The following is a 19,889-nucleotide window of genomic DNA, read 5'->3' on the forward strand; positions in this document are numbered from 1 at the left end:
GCGCTGAGGGCACGGCGGGGCCGGAAGTTGAACTTAATTTTCAGGGGGGAAAAAAACCAACCAAACAACTCTTGCCCTCCACACACACACCCCCCCAAAAAAAAAAAAAACAACGGTAAAAAGGTAAATTATTTATTGTGGTGAATAAATCGAAAGAAATTTCAGATTTTCAGCTGTGGGCATCCGAACGTGTCGCGCCCACAGTCACGTCGGGGATCAGACCCAGAGTCCGCGGGCTCAGGCGTCGGGCAAAATAATTTTCGCCCCCAAGGGAACACTTCGAAGAAAAAAATACACTGAGTAAGCGTCACATCACAAGCGTAACTTGTTGACCCGATGGTGCCCTTCAGTGAGTATTTAAAAATATTTGGTTGTTTGCTTTAAGCAAACCGCAGTCCAGCTTTTATTGCACTGCCTTTGGAAAATAACCTAATCTTTCCCTGGCCGCTGATCTAAGATGAGCTGAAAACTTCACTTTTTGTTTTGGTTTGGTTTGGTTTGGTTCTACTCTTTAAAAATCCTGAGGCAGCTGTGCCGTCTGGTAGGGGGGGAAAAAAAATGAGCAGTTCTTCCTCATGCAGCTGCTTAGTTTTTCTTAATAACCAAGATTACTGCCCAGCACAGACCAAGAGGCAGAGCGGAGGAAAAACCTGTTCCTTTTCAATCCAGATCCCAAATATTCAGTGTCCTTCCTTCCCTCTGTGCAGTGTTGGGACTGGCGAGGCTGTGCCTCGATAAACACTGAAGGTTTGCTTGCTTTGGCAGGGGCGGTGAAACACTGTGTCGGTCCATATAAACTATTTTTCACTTGTGGGTTCTTTTTATGTGTCCAGCAAACAGGTAAATGACTCGTGGGTCGATAAGCTCCTTTGTAGTTCCCGCGGAATAACTTTTATCTGTGTGCAGGCTGATACGTCCTGTTCCATGTGCTCTTCTCCCCTGACATCAGAAAGAAAAAGGGATTAAACTGCGTTTTGCAGGAAGTCATGTTGAAAAGCAGAGAAGGGAAACATTATTCCGAGTTTCTCCCGTAGCAGAATGCCTTTTCTGCACCAGGCAAGGCTTGGCCTGTGTGCTCACACATAAAAACAAAAAGGCACTTTGCTGTCTTCCCAGAAAAGCCAGAATTGTGCAATCCTGCTATTTATTGCATCTGCTGATAGTTATAATTCCTGTCAGCCCTTTGCTTCCGGAAACAGTCTGATTCCCAGGCTGCGAGAGAGTTTTTCTGATAGGATTGTTTTGATACTTTTACCTATTGAAGTATGTAAGTACCTTTCCTTTTTTTTTTTTTTTCCCTGGGGTTGTGTAACATCATACTAATTACATATTCCTTATTATTTTAAGTATAGCTCTGTGTGATTTTGTACAGGGGAGGGCAGGAACTGGATTTACCACTCCTGTCTTCCATAAGTTTCTAACCAGTTAATATGCCGCCAGCTTCGGGAAAACAACTCCAGGTTTGCCCCTTGTGAGAAAAAAACAAATGCAGGCACTCTCTGCCTGCTTCTGGGGGTTTTGGGTGACCTTCCTGCTAAAATGTTTCTGTGCTTTACTAGAGTTCGTTTCTGTATTACAATAACTTCCTTTGTTAGTTGAAATTTCTTCGGTCAAAAGCGAAACTGCAAATAAACACGTCATTTGGGCTAATTAAGTATTTGTGATACATGGGCTGAATGACTGAGGTGGTTTTGAACTGGCTGTGACGGTACCTTATTTATTTTTCTAGCAACTGATTGCCGTAACTCCAGAGCCTGAATAGGCAAAATCCGGAAAACAAAAAAAAAATACTAAGTATTCTTGCATTTCTTTCAGTCGTGATTGACTTAGAAAGTCGGAGTCGGTGAGGGGAGATATGTTTCTTCCGCTTTCTGGGAAGTTCGTGGTGGGTGAGAAGAGTTATAAGAAAGTATATTCTCCTAATGGTTTGCCTGCCTGGTTGTGATTTGGGAACGCCGTGGTGATATTTAAGGCAGAAATGGTGCTTTTCTGCAGGGCTGGCTCTTGCCACAAGGGGACACGAGCCACGTTTCCGTGTCGTGCATGTGGCAGATGTGACGTGGTGAGCTCAGCAGAAAGCTTGAGAAGGGTGCAAGAGATGAGTAGTTGTTCCCCCTCCAGGCTGGTTTTTATTTGCTTGCGCCCGGGCGATGCCGGGGTACGATACTGTTCACTGCCTCACCTGTAACAGCGTGTGTTGGCTTCCAGTACCAACCTGTACCCTCCTGCTGCTCTTCCTCCCTGCTTCTCAGCCCTTTTATTATTCCAAGCCACCTTAGCACCGAGGGCACAGGGAGTGGGAGCCGGTAGGTGGCAATGTGTGACCGCACATGGGAAACCATCATTCCTCTGGGGGTTTTTGGTGTTTTCTGAGTATTTGGTGTTGGTTCGTGGGGGTTTTTCTTTCTTTTTTTTTTTCCTTATTTTTTTCGTTTTAAGTCAGAAATTTCGTTTTGATATTGCAAGAGCTGTTGAGGTGCCTGTAAGATAATGGTAACAGTGGTAACTTCCAAGAGTTAGTTTGGGAAAGGCATAATGGAGTACATAATTAGGTTCTGCAATGAGTTATTGTTACTGTACAGCAAACAAGTACCTCGTGTTCAAACACAAAAAAAAAAGGCCCTTCTCAAAGATAGGTGTGTTCCAAAGGTATCCCAGTGTATTCCACTGGATCTCAGCGTGAGAGGGAAGAGAGATGCATGAGGAGGAGTGTTCACTGCACTCTTAGATCCCAGTGCCAAGAACAGCTCCACTCCATGAAGCAGAGAGATCTTCCAAAGGAGAAAGAGAGAGAGAGCACCTTTCCCTCTATTTATTTCTTTGCTCCTTGTTTACTTAGGAAAAAGAAGTCTTCCATTTCCCATGTCACCTGACCTGAATAAACTGCTGAGGAAGCTCACTTTGAATACCAAAGGGAACTATTCCTTACAAGGTGGACTTTGTCATGCCCCTCTCCGAGGTCTTTTTTTCTTTCTACATTACAATCTGCCCTTGGTCCTCCTTTGGAGCCCCTCTGCCTTCTTCCCTTCTCTTCCTTCTTACCTGTCTGCTATCTCAGTTTCTCCTCCATCTTCCTGCCCCTCTTGCTGTTCTTCCCTCTTACCCTCCTCCTGATTGTTCTTCCTGTTTCTCCTTGCAACCTTTGTTTATTTTTTTTTTCTCTGGACCCTTTCTCCCTCTGTCTGGATTCTCTCTCCCTTTTGTCCACCCCACTGCCCTTATTCCCATATGGACACTGTGGAAAGAGGTGGAGGTGTTGTGATCTTGGAGTCCCTTCATGTTGACAGCTGTGTCTTTGCAGGAAGGTTCACACAGCTTGGTGGGAGAGAAGCTCCAGTAATTCCATGATGTGGAAAAGGAAAAGTAAGGGAGGTTCAATGCCATAGACCAGCTGCTTGTTTCTTGCTCAAAATCAAATCATCTTTAAGGGCTGACACAGCATAAAAATTGTCAGCTCTTCCCTATTGTCCTTTCTGGAAGCTGGAACAAAGCTTGGAGTCTTAAATGTGTTGGAGCATCACGTCTCCCAGAGAAGTTTGTCTTCATGAAGAAAATTAAGAGCTGAAAAGGAAAAAAAGTAATTTGTGCAACTATTTTGAAAGCCAGGAGGTTAAACGTTGCCTTCACCAGGCCCCAGATTTTACCATGGAGACTGAATCTGCCCTCTCTGTCTGGTTTGACACCAGTTAGATGGAGATGATTTCTGGGCTGAACAGAACCATCATTTCCAGCTCTCTTGATTAAACCAAGTTATTTTAAAGAGTTAAAGATGAACTGTATATAAACTGTATTTTGCTGTTATGTAGCAGAGCTGGAGAATATAGTGGGCTTTTTGTTGTTTTGGGTTTTTTAGGCCTTTGCATTTGTGTAGATGTGAAGGTGCTAAAGATTCCACGTTGTGTGGCACTAAAACCTCTGCTCCATTTACCTCAGTTTATAGCATTTAGGGGCGTGGAGTCGGCCTGGGAGGTGCATACATGGCCCTTTTTCTCTTTTTTTCATTAAAGATCTGTATGATTCTGTCCAAAACAGCTCGAGTAGCTTCCTTCCTGCTCCGGGAAGCAGGTGCCTGGTTCATCTTTACCTTTGATTGCTCTGGAAACCCTCCCTCGGCGTATTTGCTGTCTGATGAGGCTCAGAAAAAAAGGGACTTTTTGTCGCTGTAGGGACATAAATTGGCTTTGAGAGGAGGTGAAGGCAGCGGGTATCTCTTCCCTCTTTGCAGCCCCTTGCTTGGGACTCAAGTCTGTCCCTTACAGAAACTCGTGGTGGTTGGAAACAGCGGGATCTCCCAGCACAGGGAGCGTCAGTTTATGGCTCTGTGTATGGTCTCACAAGGGAACACTGTTCAATAGGCTTCAAAGTGATTCAGCCCTGGCATAACCGTGGCTGTGGCCACATGTAATATAGCCTGTAGCTCTTTAAAGAGGATTAGCCTTAGATCAGGGACAGCATTCATTGCTGGGTCTCATGGAAAGCAGAATATGCTAATGAAATGGAAATGTCTACAGCAAACATTGCATAATATTGGGAAGCTCAAAATTGAGCATTGTGCCTTGACATCTCTGCTGGAAGGCAAACTTTCATGGGGTTCGTTATTTCGAGAGAAAAAAATCGAGTTTATAATATCACCACAAGCTCTCTGTAACAAATCAAGGTCTGATTTGCAGTTTTACCAGCAAAATTAAAAAGATGACAACAAACATCTGAAGGTAACTTTTCAGACGCTGTCGAACGCTTTAATGATGTCACAGCTTTCCAGCAGAGACAAAATCCAGCCACACCTTAAAATATCTTCGTTGGGGTTTTCTGCAACAGGCAGAGGCTCGGTGGTTTCATCCTGCCTTCTCTTCCCAGCTGCCCTTCCGTGGCTTTAAACACCATTTTTGGGCTTACAAGGCTTTCATCATCAGTCCTGCAGGCACAGTGTTTCTGACATGCATTTCTGGGCCCTTTCACCTTTTTAAGGCACTGCCTGTCTGCACATCCACCTCCACTGGCAGTCCAGTGGGCTTCATTTGGCTCCCCCGTTTCGGTTTTATGCCAGTCTTTGGAATGCTTGGGGTTTAATATTGTGTAGATGTATAAAAAGCCCCCAAACTTCAAGGTGACTCGTGATTCCAACTGACTCGAGGCGTTGTGGAGGATTTTAAGCTTCACAGGAAATCTGTGACCCTAATCTGAAGCTGCCTCAGTGCCTGGACTTGAAACCTTTGCCCACGTGGAAGGGTTTTGACCTGCTCCAGGTGCTTTCCTCCTTGCACAAGCGAGCAGGAATTCCTGTCTCACCAGCCCAGCCGTGTGTGTTCGTGGCCTGGGCTTTGGTGCTCAGGGCAGCACGTTCAGAAATGCAAAATATAAACTCCAGTTGCTGGACATTAAATACCCCGATGGGCCGTTTTGCTTTTGTGCACTTGAAGTGCCTCATCCCGCTCTGCTGGGGAATAAAAGTGCACAGAAAGCCTTTGGGAGGAAGATCCTTCTGGCTCCACATCCAAAATGTGCTACGAAATTTCATAATTTCGTAGTTTTTCTCTCTCAGGATTTTGTTGTTCTGAGATATATTTCTTATGGTGGTGGCTAAGTATTGGTTTTGGTGGTTTTTTTATTATTTTGCTGTTTGGAAGGAGTTTGTTGGTTTTTTTTTTCCTGTAGACGTGGAGGGTGGTGATACATATTCATGAAAGAGAAGTCTTTCCAGCCCCTGCCTGGGTTGACAAAGACTTAGCTGTTTCACACAGCAAGCTGACTGGAATTGTGTGGGGCCTGCCTGCCCAGATTAGAGCAAACAGCCAGCTTATTCCTCCAGTCATCAGGCCTCCCCTTCCTAACAATTTCCCCAATTGTCATTTTGACAAGGCTGTCATTAGGTGATGGCTTCTTTTGGCCATTTTGCAGATAAAGATAATTTCCTTAAGTTCCATTTTATTTGACAACAAGTGGTTTGGGAGAGAAAGGAAGTGCTTCAGTAGTTTATGGATTAAGGGTTTGTCACTTCAAAGGCATCTTTGATCTAAAAATATGTGCTGTACCAAATTCATTATGTCTTTTTTTTTTCCCCTTTCTTTTTTTTTCTTTTTTTTTTTTTTAGAACTTTTTAATTTATTGATCTGCCCCTCAATTTTTCCTTTTTTTTTTTTTTTTTTTTTCTTTGCATCCCCTAGTAGCACTTGGGGACAGCAGTGGTGAGGACAAAGTGCCCAAAAGGCCTCTCTGAAAAGTCATGACCAGGGCAAAACAACAGGTGCTTTTGTTCGGCGCCCAGCGCCGATGGATCTGCTTTTAGCCAGAGGTCCTGCCTGCTCCTGCCGTGGCACTCCATTAAAAACTTGGGAGACAGAGAGTATGTCTCATAAGGAGTGGCTTGTTGTACCTCTTCTGTCGGTCTGGGTCACTCCTCTGGCATAACTGGCCTAAACCCACGGATCTGGTGTAGTTTGGGGCTGGGTTTGGACGCCCTTTGTCCAGCGGTGGCAGTCGCTGGGTGGTTTTGGCTCTGTTCTGTGTCTGTGATGCACTAGGAAATCCCAGACCTCGTTCCAGGCTCTTTTCCCAGTCTGTTTGCAGCTTAAATGCTCTTCCAGGAAGCACTAAGCTTTGGAGCAGGCAGGTGCAGCAGCCAGCGAGTGTGTTGCTTCCCTGATCCCATCCACCCACGGAGGCGCCCCTGGAGTTGGACTTGATGATCCTTATGGGTCCCTTCCAACTCGAGATATTCCATGATTCCTAAGTGCGGGTCTGCACGGCCAGAGTTCCTCTTTGGGTACTTCTGCAGGGAGAGCAGAGCACACGGCGGGGGTTTGAACACGGATCAAGAGCTGGGCTTTTCCGGCACCTGCCTTAGCTCTGTCAGGCACTGGGCTTCGCTTTCACCCCTGGCAAAAACTCCATCCTTGCCCGCAGGAGCGTAAACCCACCAGGGCAGCCCATTATTGTCCCCTTGCCCAGACCTAGCCGGGGCTGGCATTTGTCCTGTATTAATATTAATATCTGTTCTCCCTCGTTACCTCAGCTTTTCTCCTGTAACGTCACCTCTGTGTTACACCAGCCGGCAAACCACCTCCTTGTGCTGGAGGCTGTTCTTGATCCCATTTCCAAACAGAAGCACTTCTGCCTCGGCCCTGGCTGGGCTGGCTGTGCACGGGCCGGCTTTTTTTGGTTTTTTTTTTCCTTCCCTTTTGCCTGCTAATTGGCTGAGACCACCAGAATTTGGAGGACACAGATGTCACTGATAGTTTGCCTAGGGAGCACATTCATGCCCATCTGTTGCAGTCTAGAAGGCTGTTCATATATCCACAAGGCCTTCATTTAATTCTTGTCAGAAAGTAATGTAAATCCAGTTTACCTCAGAGGTCACAGCCAAGATTTATGCCAATGAGCCCCCTGCAATTTACACACACTGTAGTTGTATAGGATGAAAAGAAATCCTTTCATGTTGGTGCATATTAACAAGAAAGCTTGCCTTAGGAGAGGCTTTTTGATTGAGGTTCTTCCTTATTTTAATACAGCCAGTTGGGATACCCAGCTTTACCGAAAGAAAACATCTAATCTTTAAGCCAGAGAAGTAAACTAACTAATAACTGACTAACTAAAGCCCCTAGAAAATCCATTTATGTTTGTTTTTTTTTTAAACTGTCTTTTTGCAAAGAAAGGTAAACGCTCTAAGAAAACACAAACGTGTGTGCACTGAAATAGTCAGGAAACTGAATTTGCCTTCTGTGGAAGATGATATTAAATCAGTTATTGAAACCTTTGCCAAATTAGTGTAAGCATGTTTTCTTTTTTTTTTTTCCCCTGTTTTATTTTTTTAGTCCCTCAAGCTGTCAAATCTGAAAAAATAAAGCTGAGCCTATTATTTTTGACAGGGGTGACGAGGAGGACTCCAGAAGGCTTGAGCACAAACCCACAGGAAGGAGAGCAGCTGAGGGTGCTGTGTGATGTGCACAGTCCCTGTTACCTGCTGCAGGTAAAAATACCAGCATCAATATTTATCAATATTTATCAATATTTTTGCAGTCTTCCTGCAGAAATGAAGGCAAGATAAAATATCATAATATGGAGGGAAGATGAGACTCTAAATGGACCAGCCACAATAGATGCAGCACTGGCTCTGTGTCATGATTTCACCCCTGTCTTTATTCAGCCAGAGACTCTAACAGCTTAAAGAGCTTCCCTAAAAATGAGTGTGGCTTCATTAACCTCAGGGAAAGCCCCATGTGGAAGGGCCACAGTACACCAAATTAGGCTGGAGGGAAAAACCAGCAGTGCAAGTGGTGCAGACACTTGAATTGAAAATGAGCTGTTAGGAAAGGAAACACTTTTAAGTGCCTTGGTTATTAAAATGGCTGGTAGGAGCAGGCAGAGAAAAGTGGGATGCAGTGATGGATCAGGATGTGCCAAGGTGATTACAGAGGGGGTTCAGAGTTGGGCACCTCTTTAGGCTCAGTGTAGTTTGAGGGTGTTCCTTTCATTTATACTGGCTCCTCCCCCCTTTTCCTCCTTCCTTTTCCCCCCTTCTTTTCCCCTATTTGTCCGGCCTGTGGATTTTACCTTAGCAAACACTTCCAAATGTTCCAGGCGTGAAAATCAGTGCGATTTGCACAGTGTCATAATGACCGGAGTGGTTTGGGATTAGGAGGCAGGAGAGCAAGGCTGCAAAATGAAAACAGGGCTCAGAGTCCCAAGTTCCAGCGTAGCACTTAAAATAATTAAAATGTTTATTTGAAAGTCAAAACAGCCTCAGTCATAAATAACTATCCATTCCTCGATTGATTGTGTCGAGTCCCAACCGAGAGCTCTGGGAATAAGGTTTATTTGCTCCCTGTTGGGATTAATCCATAAATGTAGTCTCCACATGGAACTCATCAGGTCTTTGCTTCCTCTTCATTAGTCTCCCTGGAACTGGAGGGTAGCCTGAAGAAGATGAAAATTAGGATAATATATTTTCAGAGAGAAAAGGTCTGGCGATCTCTAATTTGTGTTTCAGGGCCATAATGCTGTGGAAAATTTCCCAAACCATGTTGTCTGAGAAACCAAGGCTTGTTATCCTTGCTGCATTTGAAGTTTGAATGCAGCAATTACATCTTCTTTTTCTTAAAGCCTCCAAAGCTAATTGCAGTCTTAAACTGGCTAGATTGACTCCCAGGCTTCCTTCCATCCACAGCAGAACTTAAAATTCCTTTCTCTTGACAGATCTTTTGGTCTTCTAGCCCAAGGGCTCTGAAATGTCACAGTATGGCCCATTTCTTATTAAAGAGATCATTTCACTGTAGCCCACCCAATACTTCCCTCCATCCCTCTTGTTCTGCACCCCAGCTCCAATTAGAGGGCAATCACAAAAATGTATTTTCTCATCCCCTGAGACCTTTGTAATATTTTTTTTTCCATAACATTTGATGCGAGGAGTTATTTTAATTCGGGCTTCAACCAGAAATGGCACAGATTTTTTTTTTTCCCCTCATAATTTTTGTTTTAAAGTGTCTCACAATTACGTCAAGCATTTAAAAACTGCCTGTGCCCAACGCTGGAGAAAAGCTGTCACCAAAAAAATGCTTAAATCCTCAATCTGGTGCAAAACTGTTTTTATTATGTGTTTTCAAGGAACATTTCAAAGTGCATCCTTAGAAAGCATTTTCGCCCAGGCAGTATTTTTGCAGCACGTCAAGCTGCAATTTTTGTCACTTCAGAACCTCAGTCTCCTTAAAGTACCACTTGTTAGGATTTAAGGGAACCTTAGGAAAGCTGATTAGCAACCACTGAGAGGGTTCTAAAAGCCTCCAGAAGATTTTGCTGTTGTGCTGTTCGCCTTTAGTCTCAGGTCCTGCAGTTGCACAGGCCCATAAGCTGCGTGCTTGGTTATTCCCCTCTCCCAGCTGTCACTCAACAGCCACAGCTGTCACAAAAAACACGACTTTTACAAAGTGGCATCTGCGTAAAAAAGGATGCTGCCCTAGCTTAAAGCTCTTTGGTGCGTTTTAAGCTGATTTTATGATGCGAGCCATTGTCCCCAGTGATGGGTCTCCAAAGACTCTCCACCTTTCTCAGTACTAATGTACCGTTTATTGCGCTTTTCTCCGCGTCGCTGCCGTCGTAAATCAGTGTTTATCACTCCGAGTGTCCTTGCTGTTTGTTCAGTTCTTCGGAGGGAAAAAAACGTACTCCAAGAAAAATTCCTCTCCTGCTGACATTCATATGTCACTGCTGCGGACCTGGGGAGTTAAACCCTCCCAACCCAAGGAAGCCAAGCGCTGTTACTTCCACACTAATTTGAGCTTCCCTGCTAAGTCCCGGCAGTCCTTTGTGAGACTGGCAGCCCGTGTGGCTCCCAAAGCCACGGGGCCCTCCTGCTTACAGTAAAGACCCAGTGGGATCTTCCAAGCTGTGGGAGCACAAGCTGGGGTTAAGAGTCTAAATTTGGGCTCTGAGCTCCACTGGGTGCTCTTAAATACCGTGTTATTCTTTGTAAGGGGAGAGGTCCCGTTGCTTATTTGCTTTAGTGGATCTTCCTAGCACGTTGTGCTTGTGAGTATGTATTTACTGGGGCTGGGAGGTGGCAGCTGAACATAGGCCTTCTCCAACGTGCTTCTGTGCGCTCCTGAAGCAATTCCCAGGACTAATGTCCACAGTGGATCCGAGACAGGTCTGCTGGGAACTCACTCGAGGGGACTCCCTAGAAAACGAGGGGTTTTTTTGAGAAATCAATTACACAAAGGAGTGGAGTCAGGGCCAGATGGCCGGGATGCTTCGTCCCAACCTGGGAGGCACTCCTGGGACGGGCACACACTCCTTCCCACAGGGCTGGGTAATCAGAGAAATCAATTAGCAGATGTCAGTGCAGTTAGCCCAGCAAGCAACGCTGCCATAGGTGTGTCACTGTGACTGTAGCAGAGGAGGCTGCCTGTCTTTTTTCCCTGATGGATAACCAGCAACTGGATCAACTTTCCCAGACCTGGCAGGGTAGGAAGAGAGGAGTCTCCTTTCTGGTGTTGTCACCAGGTTGAGATGTCTGTCCCTGACAACCTGGCAGTCCCTAGGGAGAGGGGACTTTTGTGAACTGGGATGTGGACTAGGACCCTGTGCCCGTGAGCAAATCCCACCAGGGTGGTGGCCTTTTTTTTTAGGCTGATCTTTGCCAGCGACAGGTAGTTCAACCCCATCTCCTGAGTGGACTTTGGGCAGCTGTAGCTGTGTCTCCAGCCCTGTCTCTGACCCCACCTCCTCTTTCTCCTGAAGAGAGCCCCTAAATGGGCCCTGTGCCTGGTCCATCCTCAGGGATGTGATCCCAACACCCAGCTGTGCTCACCTGGCTCCAACCCTGCAGGACGGTGCCCTGCGTGGGGTGGCCCTGGCGGCTCTTACTTGGAGCTAAAAAGATGGGAAACCCTTTCAGGGTTTTTCCTTCTGTTTTTATCCATGGCTCTGCCTCTAGCTGATCTTTTTTACTTGCTCCCCAGCTGCTCTCACACGTCTGTGCTCCTGCCCTCGGCCTCCTTTTTTTTATGGCTACTTTTTGAATTTCTTCTTTCTCTGCCATTTGTCTGCAGAGTCCCACTGACTGGCTCCTGCCTCCAGGCTCTTTGCTGATGAATCCCATCTTTTGCCCTGCTCCACCTGCCCTTCCATGGCAGGCTCTCTGATCCTCTCTGCATTCGCATGAGTGCATCTCTTTTGCCCTCTGCTTTTCAATCTGGCAGCTCTTACTCGGTGCAGTTGAGAACACGGGATATCAGCCACCAGCTCCAGGGGATCCAGCGATCCCAGAGCTGCGACAGAGAGGGAAAAAATCCTCCCTGGAAATTTAGCTGCTCGAATGTGAGTCTTTTCTGGTCAGCAGAGCAAACTGTGCCTGTATGTGTGTTCCTTTGCACTGCACTCCCCTTCCTCCTCTAGTGTACTGTTTCCCTAATTTTAGAAATGTCTTCACAGAGGCTGTTTCTCACTGTGTTGCTTCAAGCTGTGAGAACAGTTTTTAAAGTGAAACCATCATCAAATTGGTGGGGGAAAAAAAGAAAAAAGCCAAAACCGAATTACTTATTTTGTGCTTGATTTTTGAAAGCTGCTTAACTGTTTTGGCAGATGCTCAGCTGGATATGTGGGAATGGAAATGTTTTTTTTCCTGCATCACCACTGGCAATGTCCTAAGCATCCGAAGGACTTGCAGTGGTGCATCCATGGAGAACATTCCTACATGGGACGGAGTTCCAGGGTAAAAGAGACAGTTCCAGTGGTCTGGAAAATGCATGCAGCATCTTCCATGAGTTCTGCCATTCAGTCCCAGCTAACTGTGTGTGACAGCCTGAGCCTTCCAGCTGCAAAGGGCTCCGGCACAGCCCGGGGAGTCACTTCCCTGCTTGGGGTTTCCCTGCTCCGGCCCCGCCCTGTCTCCCTGGCACCTTGGAGATGCTCGCCTCGCACACTTTGTCACCGGGACCCTGCAGTAATTTCACACACTCCCCTAATAAAGTCCTCCGAGGCTGTCATGTATTTTCATGTATTTCCCCTATTATTTCTCCCTGCTTGAGCCTTTCGGATAATTGATGATACTTTAGTTAATCATTTTCCCCCTCCTTTGTTTGCCAGGTACCTCAAGCCTTGAAGGGATCCTTTTCATTTAGAACCCGTGTCTTCTCTTAAGTAATTGATCACCGCGCACCCGGGGACACCCAATTCACAGCCGAGTGGGATCAGCCTTCATGAATAATCAAAACGCCGTGGCCGCGCTGCTGCAGGAGTGCGAGCGAGCCCTGGACGCGCTCCTGTCGGCAAAGGCTGGCACGGGCGAGGAGGACGAGCGGGAATACCGGCGGTGCCAAGGTGAGCTCGCCCCAGGAGAGGCGGCAAAGACCCCGCCGGTCCTCGGCCCTGCCCTATTTTTCTTCTCCTGGCAGATGAGTGTCAAGAGATGCCTGGATTTCCAGGCCATGAATGGGATGCGGGCTACAGGCAGGCAGGGAAAGAAGTCCACTTTGTTGCAGTGAATTGCTGTCAGTTCTAATTTTAGGCTTCACTAAACATGAGGCTGTAAGGAACAGTTTAGTTTGGGAAGAACAATGCCCAAAAGTTTGCTGATGCACATAAATTTCAGTTATTAAAAAAAAAAAAAAAAAGAGGGGGGGGAAAAAGGATGCAACTTCTGAATAAGGGCACATATTTCCTCTCTTTTCATAGGAACTGGGTGAGGGCTCTCTCTGTTTGTCAGCTTCTCCTCCTATATTAAAGAGCTCATTGCCCGAATCTTTATCTTGTAAAATGTGTGTGACCTCTATAAGTGGTGTCCGAGGGGGAAAAAAAAAAAAAGCCCCAAACTTGCAATATCCCTCTTGAAAGGAAAATCCGTGCTGGCTAAAGGCTGGAATAAATAACCGGGAAAGGAAGCAGTGTCTAGCGAGAGCCGTAATAAAAGGGTTACCTGCTGGAAACCAGCGTTTATTTTGGTATCGCTTTGGTGGTGCTTTGGAAAAAAAAAAAAAAAAAAAAAAAAAGAATTTATTATTTTCTTAATTCCAGCGAAATTAAGGTTTTCCTTTGCGTGACACATCTGCGGCACTGCCCGTTTTCCCGTTTAGTGTTAATAATGTTTAGTTTCGCTTTGCTTGAGTGACTCGGCCATAACGTTAATTTGATCTTTAAAACCCTTTGTTTGTCCCGGGGCGCAGAGCCGTTGAGAATATGTTTTTCCGACCATCCTTGTTCTTGCTGGGAGGTCAGCTGCCTTTTTTTCTGAAGCACCTAAGTCTGTTTGTGCTGGAGGGTGGCGTGTAGGTTTCTGTTATGGATACTGGAAGGTTTTTCTCTCCTCTTTTTTTTCGTTTTCGACAAAGGGTACTTTGTTTCCTCCTCGCGAATTCTTTTTAAGTTTTATTATGGCTCCGCAGAATAGGCTCTTGAACTCCTAATCAGGTAGCGCTTTTTCCCCCCCTCATCCTCCTCCCTCCTTTTCTCCTATTAAATGCCGCAAAGTATGAGAAATAATCAGTTTAGTTCCAGATAAGGTAAATCAGTGCCCTTATAATCACTCGATTAGACACGGTCCTTCAGGTAAACTGCTTCAGGAAATGGGCGATCAGAGCCCGTCGTGATGCTCGGGCTTTTCCAAGGGACCGTGTTCCCATCAGCTGAAAGAAAAATACCCAGCAGCGGGGTGGTGACAGCGACATTAATAACTGCTGGGGTTCTCTGCCCGGGGAAGGCAGGGCCTCGCAGGTCGGCGGCTCTCGGCTTCGGGGGGACCCTCCCAGCCCAGGTTTCTTCGCCCCCCTCTTCCTCCCGGGGCTGCCTTTGTTTCCCCCCCACCCCACCCCCGGCTTTCTCAGACCGGGCGCAGGAGGGACTGAAAGCTGAAGGGTGGGGAGAGGGAAGAGGAGGAGCACATCCTCATCTCGCTTTAGCTGAGGAGGCAGAGTGGGAGTTAGGTGGGCCTGGACTGCTTTTTTACTTCTTTTTAGGCTAGGAATCATGCCAGTCAACTTCTGTGCCGGTTCAACCCTTCTTAATTAATGAGTTCATATTGCCAGCGGTGAGAACAGCTCTCGGTTACAAGGGTAGACTCTTATCCTGGGAGCTGGATTTTAGCTGACAGCTGCAGGACTGTTCACACGAGCTCCCCAACTGGTTGCTGTGGTTCTGGTGGATGTTCTTGTGATACAACCTCGTTTTATTGTCATTGACTGGCTAATTGTGTTTATTTCCACGTGGTGACACCTCGACATCACAGCAGGGCTCGGAGAAGTATCCTGCTAGGCCTACGAGAATGTCCAACCCCAAAGATGACTGAAGGCTCCAAGTTTGCCAAACCCTCCTGAAAATGTTGCCCTGGTTTCCTTTGCTAATCAGCTCAGCAGTAATGACTGCTGAGGATGTCTCTTTAAATATCTAAATTAAAGATTTTGGCTTTAATCTTTGCTCTTTAGTGCATCAGACAGGAGGGGGATCAAGCATGGAAACCGAAACAAGAGGACAGCAATAATACCTTTAGAGAGGATACCAACATCCATGTTATCCCACTGATTGTTTTCATGGTTGCTGACAGTATTTTTTTCCCGATTTCATTGTTATTTAAGTAAGCAAAAGTCTGTGTGGGAAAGACCCGAAGAGAAGCGGACAGAAAGGCTGTCTGTGTAAGCCTCCTGTTTCTCTCTGGATAGATCCCTCCCCAGAATGTCAGTGCTGTGGGATCATATGGGAAAACACATGCTTGCTGTGACTGCCTTCAGTCCTCCCCCCCATCTTCCTTTGGAAAAGATTTTGGGAAGCTCAGTCTTCCCCCTTCTACGTGGGGGATTAAACCCCTCAGTCCGCCATTTTGTGTTGCTTGTGATGAGGTGGGGATCCCTGCTCCTGCACTGATTTTCCAGGGAGAGATGTGAGGGTGGGAGCACGACCTCCTCTCCCCACCAGCTCTGCTGCTTGGCCACCTTTTTGCCATGGCATGGAGGGCTGAGCCCCTCCAGGCTCCACTGCAGGAGGATAGGGAAACATGGGATGTGTAACAGGAAGGTTTCCTAACCCTGTGTTTCCTTGGGACAGCAACAAGTGAGGAAACGTGGGTTGCAGAAAGCGATATCTTTTTAAACGTGGCTTTTTGGAAAAGGGCCCTAAATACCCAGCTTTCTGCTTTTTCCTAGGAAAACCACATTGGTGAATGCACTGTAATATGGGCATGAAATAAGACTTTTTAGGCAGTGCATTTTCTACGGTCCGTCCGTAAAGGATTGATTAAAAAATATGGAGCGATACATTTATTGCATTGCCTCGTTAAAGCAACGATGGTCTCTGAGCAGGGGTTTTTTGGGGGGATTAATGGCCAGAAGGGGCCAGACCTGCAGCTGATGATCACCATTAACCCCATCTGGTCAATAATCCTTGTTAATCCACTTTTATTGGCCAGAGGGGCTGCCTGGACGAGTGGTTAGCACAGCACAGCACACCCGGGCTGCAGCTTCACCCCTGTTGCAAGGAAAATTAAATGTGCAGCTGAATGGAAGGGACAAATCCAAGCCCAAATCTCTGGCTGGGCACTCCTGGCAGTTGCATCCTTAGCTGGGTCAGGTTGGAGACCCAACCCAAGCCAATGGAGTGGTGATTGCCCAGGATGGGGAGGGAGCAGGGAGGACCAAACATGTTTAAGAGCGTGTTCTTAATGTTCATTATATGGCATTAGATCTCTCTTAAATTGCTTTCTATGATCCAGTTTGGATGTGTTTTGTCTCCCAGTTTGGACGTGGCTTTCCAGGCTGTTACCTGAGCAAGGGGGACAGGTCTTCTGTGCTGTTGACCCCCTTGTCCTCTCCTCACACGGGGGGAACAGGTTTCCTCCTGTCTCTCTGGAGCAGCTCTTTCCGCCCAGGCGGCCTCCAGCCGGCATGGCTTCCTGCTAAAAGCCTTTTTGATGGCTGAGGGCTCCCATTTACCTGGAGGGCAGAGCAGCCAAGGGGAACGGATGGCAGGCCAGCCTTCCCTCCCCACCAGGCCGGTGACAGGAGCTGAGAGCTGGTAGCGACCGGGAGAAGGTCTTTTAGAAAGATCGGTGTTACAAGTGCTGCAGCTGAACCTGCTGCAATATCTTTACCTGCTCTTTGACCCTTTCAGCTCTGCTTCCTGAGGACTTGAGGACCCTTCTGGAGGAGGCAAAGGAAATGAAGTGGCCCTTTGTGCCGGAGAAGTGGCAATACAAACAAGACCTCGGCCCAGAAGACAAAACAAACCTGCAAGATATGATCAGCTCGAGGCTCCCTGACTTACTGGTATGAAGTTCAACACACCTGTTGTGTAAAACGTCCCCCTGGGGTGCTCGGGGGCTTTCACAGGGCACTTCTCTTTCTGTTCCCACTCACGTAATGGTTTCCTCTTCCCTGAAGAACTGGTGTTATAATAAAACTAAAATGCCAGATGTTTTTAAAAAAACCTCCATGACTTTGACAAGACTGCTGCTCCTCCTCATTTAATTCCTCGCTTCCAGGAGGCCATGGGGATTACCCACTGTAGTAGGGCTTGCAAAATTCCCCAGATTTTCTCTTTTCAATAAAATTACGTGACAGAATCCCTTTGAGGACCAAAGCTGGCCAAAACCCAGGCGGGAAAGGCAAGGCTTTAATGTGAATTCTACCTGTGAGTAAAGGCTACTTGGCTGTGTAAGGAGCTGCAGAATCCAAAGGTGTCTGGGGATCCCGTCCTGTAAGGTGATGAGTTTTAAGGGTTAGAAAGTGGCAAGAAATGTGGGTTGCTTTTTGCTTTCCTGATCTCCCCAGAGGCACGTCAGACGTGACTTGGAGCAAACAGAGGACACCCTTTTCCGTGGCAAATGTAATGTCTGGGCTGAGGAGTATCCCTTTGGCAGGACACGTGTAAAAATGAGGTTTGGGAAGTTTGGGGGGCTTTTTTTTTATTTATTTTTTACTTCCTGTGGTGCATGTCTGAAGCCAGCACAGTCCCACTGCTGCCTGTTGTTAACTCCAAGGTGGCCAGGAGATCTCACCTGGCCCTGCCCCACTGAGGCCAGCGGGTTTCCTTTGGGAACAGCGATTACTTGGAACAGCACGGAGCGACGAGGAGCTCGGCAAAGCCAACTGTGGGGCTGGGAGGTGGGAACCCCAGCACCCCTTCGCTCCTGAATTTCCTCGGGGAGGGCAGGGAGTGGCTGTTCCTGGGTATTTTATTTTCTCTCTCTCTCTTTGGTGTGTGTGGCCTCAGACAGAAATTTATGGCGGAGGTTGACCTCCTTTACAATCCCGGCGTGGCTCCCTCGCTTCGGAGCGTTTGTCCGCTCTCTCCGGGGATAAACACCTGCAGTAAACTCCCCGAGAGACCTGGCTAGATGGGAGATTAATGTGGCTGTAATAGTGGAGCAGTGTTTGCAGCATTATGCCCTCTCCCCAGGTAGATGGATCTTTTCTGAGATGATACCAATTATTTATTGCTGAAACATCTGTTGATAACTGCAGCTGCCCTTGTTAAACAAAGCCTATCGTGGGGTCACAGACTATAGGGACCTAAAATCCTCCTCCATGCTAGTTTTGGACTATTCACCCACACCCCCTGAAGTCCATTGGTTGCCGTTGTCTCCAGTGTTTCATCCTGCGGTGGAAAATACTTTGTAAACGTTGTGCTGCCTTTCCCCATGTGCTTTGAAGTATTATTTCATCTTCATCGGTAATTTATATTCCAGTGCCATTGTACCATGGGAAAAAGGGAAAACCTTTTTTGTTTTCCATTTAATTGTAGATAGACTGACATTTTGACCTGTATTATTAGTATTAGTCAGGAAAAGGGATTTTTTTTTTTCCCTCTTCATCCATTCCATCTTCCCCCCCCCCTTTTTTTTTTATTTTAAATAAAATTTCAAGGCAGAGCAAAGGCTGCCTCAGTTCTTTGAATAAAAAGCTGGGGGGGGGGGGAAATGAGGCTGAAGAGAAGTGATTACAGTGTGATGAGGAAAGATAAAAGTTTGAACAACTTTTTTTCTTCTTTTTTTTTGCGGCATGAGGGACAGAAGGATAATTTAATTCCCTGGAGGACAAAAAAAAAAAAAAAAAAAAAAAATTTAAGTCTTTGTCGATTTATTGTTCCGAAAAAAAAACCCTTTAAAATTTTCCCCTCTCTGTTTATTTTAATTTGCCATGCTTAGAATAAGCTCATAAACCGTAATTCATTACATTTAAAAAGTGCTTTGAGGTCCATGAATGAAAGGCACTTCATTACCATAACACACTGGTGGTGTGTGAAGGAGGCAGCGCTGGATACTGGAGCTCTCTCTCTCTCTCCATGAGGATGTTTTACTCTGGGAGTGAGGCTGAAAAGCTCCATGAGACCCAGCACAGGGAGTAAGCGGATTAGGCTTTGGCTTCAAGGGTTTGCCTTGGTGTTGTTGCACTTTAAAAAAAATAAAGTGGGACCCGCGTTGCCGGCGGCTCCACGCTCCTCTGGCACATCAAGGAGGCAAAGCCACCTGCACCTGCAGGCTTTTTGAAGTGCTCTTCTGCCTTTTTGCTGTGGGATGCTCGGTGCTTCTTTGCACCCCTGTAGAAGGTGGGGGTTTTGGTTTGGATTTTTGGGGATTTTTCTATTTCCTGCCGGGATTCAGCACCCAAAGGCCACCCCGGTTCAACAAGCTCAGCACGGTGTTTTCCACGTTTTCTGTCTAGCAAACCAAGTCCATCCTGCAGCCCCCGTGGTGGGAATCTGCACTGAGGCTTCAAGGGTGATACCCAACCTCTGTGTCCAGAGCCAAAACTGGAAAGCACTGGGGTGTTTGTTTTTAACAAAGCAAAGCCAAATCAGAATCGTCCTTGCTGGCAAGGATAAATAAGGAGGGATTGCTTTTCCTCTCTAAATACCACCATGTGCTGTGGGGTTCGGAGTGGGGCTGCAGATCCAGAAGGGAGGCTGCCAGGGGTGTCCTTCCTGCAGATCTTTGCTATCCCAAGGGATGGAATTAGCCTAACGCTCGGTGAGCAGCCAATAGAGGGCAACATGCCCATATCCACATAGGCTTTGATCCCAAAATCCCTGCCGTGGGTTTAGTTGAAGGACAACTCATAGCCCTCCCGTGGGATGATTCGTGCCATATTAATATTTTAATTATTTTTTGGCAATTTCTTTTGCCTGTTTGCAAACCCACTGTAATGATGCGGGCCTTTGCTTCATTTTTATTGTACTTATCAGTAATTCCTGCATCCAGGCTTAAGCACTCAGCCATGGACCAGGATCTGCTGGGATAGGTACAATGGGAAGACAGAAGGAAAAGCCCCCAAGAGTGATGCTAACTCTGGTCCCTCTGTGCAGTCTGGCTCCGTGCTCCCTGCTGGGGATGGGGGAGCGTGGATCCTGGCCTTGCTGGCACGGAATCTCGTGGGATTTAATGGGAATATCGAAAAGAGTGGAAAATAAGGCCC

General features: G+C 46.7%; 1 protein-coding gene across 1 annotated transcript in view; it reads left to right on the plus strand.

Moving 5' to 3' along the window:
* The first annotated feature begins 129 nt into the window (after positions 1 to 129).
* Positions 130 to 19,889, plus strand: part of ALPK1 (alpha kinase 1) — a 46,816-nt gene continuing 27,056 nt past the window's right edge. Inside the window, exons 1-4 of the mRNA XM_039386638.1 lie at positions 130 to 349; positions 7,866 to 7,966; positions 12,580 to 12,813; positions 16,588 to 16,742. Of these exons, the coding sequence (XP_039242572.1) occupies positions 12,693 to 12,813; positions 16,588 to 16,742 (276 nt within the window). The 5' untranslated portion in view covers positions 130 to 349; positions 7,866 to 7,966; positions 12,580 to 12,692. The remainder of the gene's footprint in view (positions 350 to 7,865; positions 7,967 to 12,579; positions 12,814 to 16,587; positions 16,743 to 19,889) is intronic.

This window comes from Pipra filicauda, unplaced genomic scaffold (genome assembly GCF_003945595.2).
Source record: "Pipra filicauda isolate LSUMZ 115617 unplaced genomic scaffold, ASM394559v2 scaffold495_size435866_pilon, whole genome shotgun sequence".
Lineage (NCBI taxonomy): Eukaryota > Metazoa > Chordata > Aves > Passeriformes > Pipridae > Pipra > Pipra filicauda.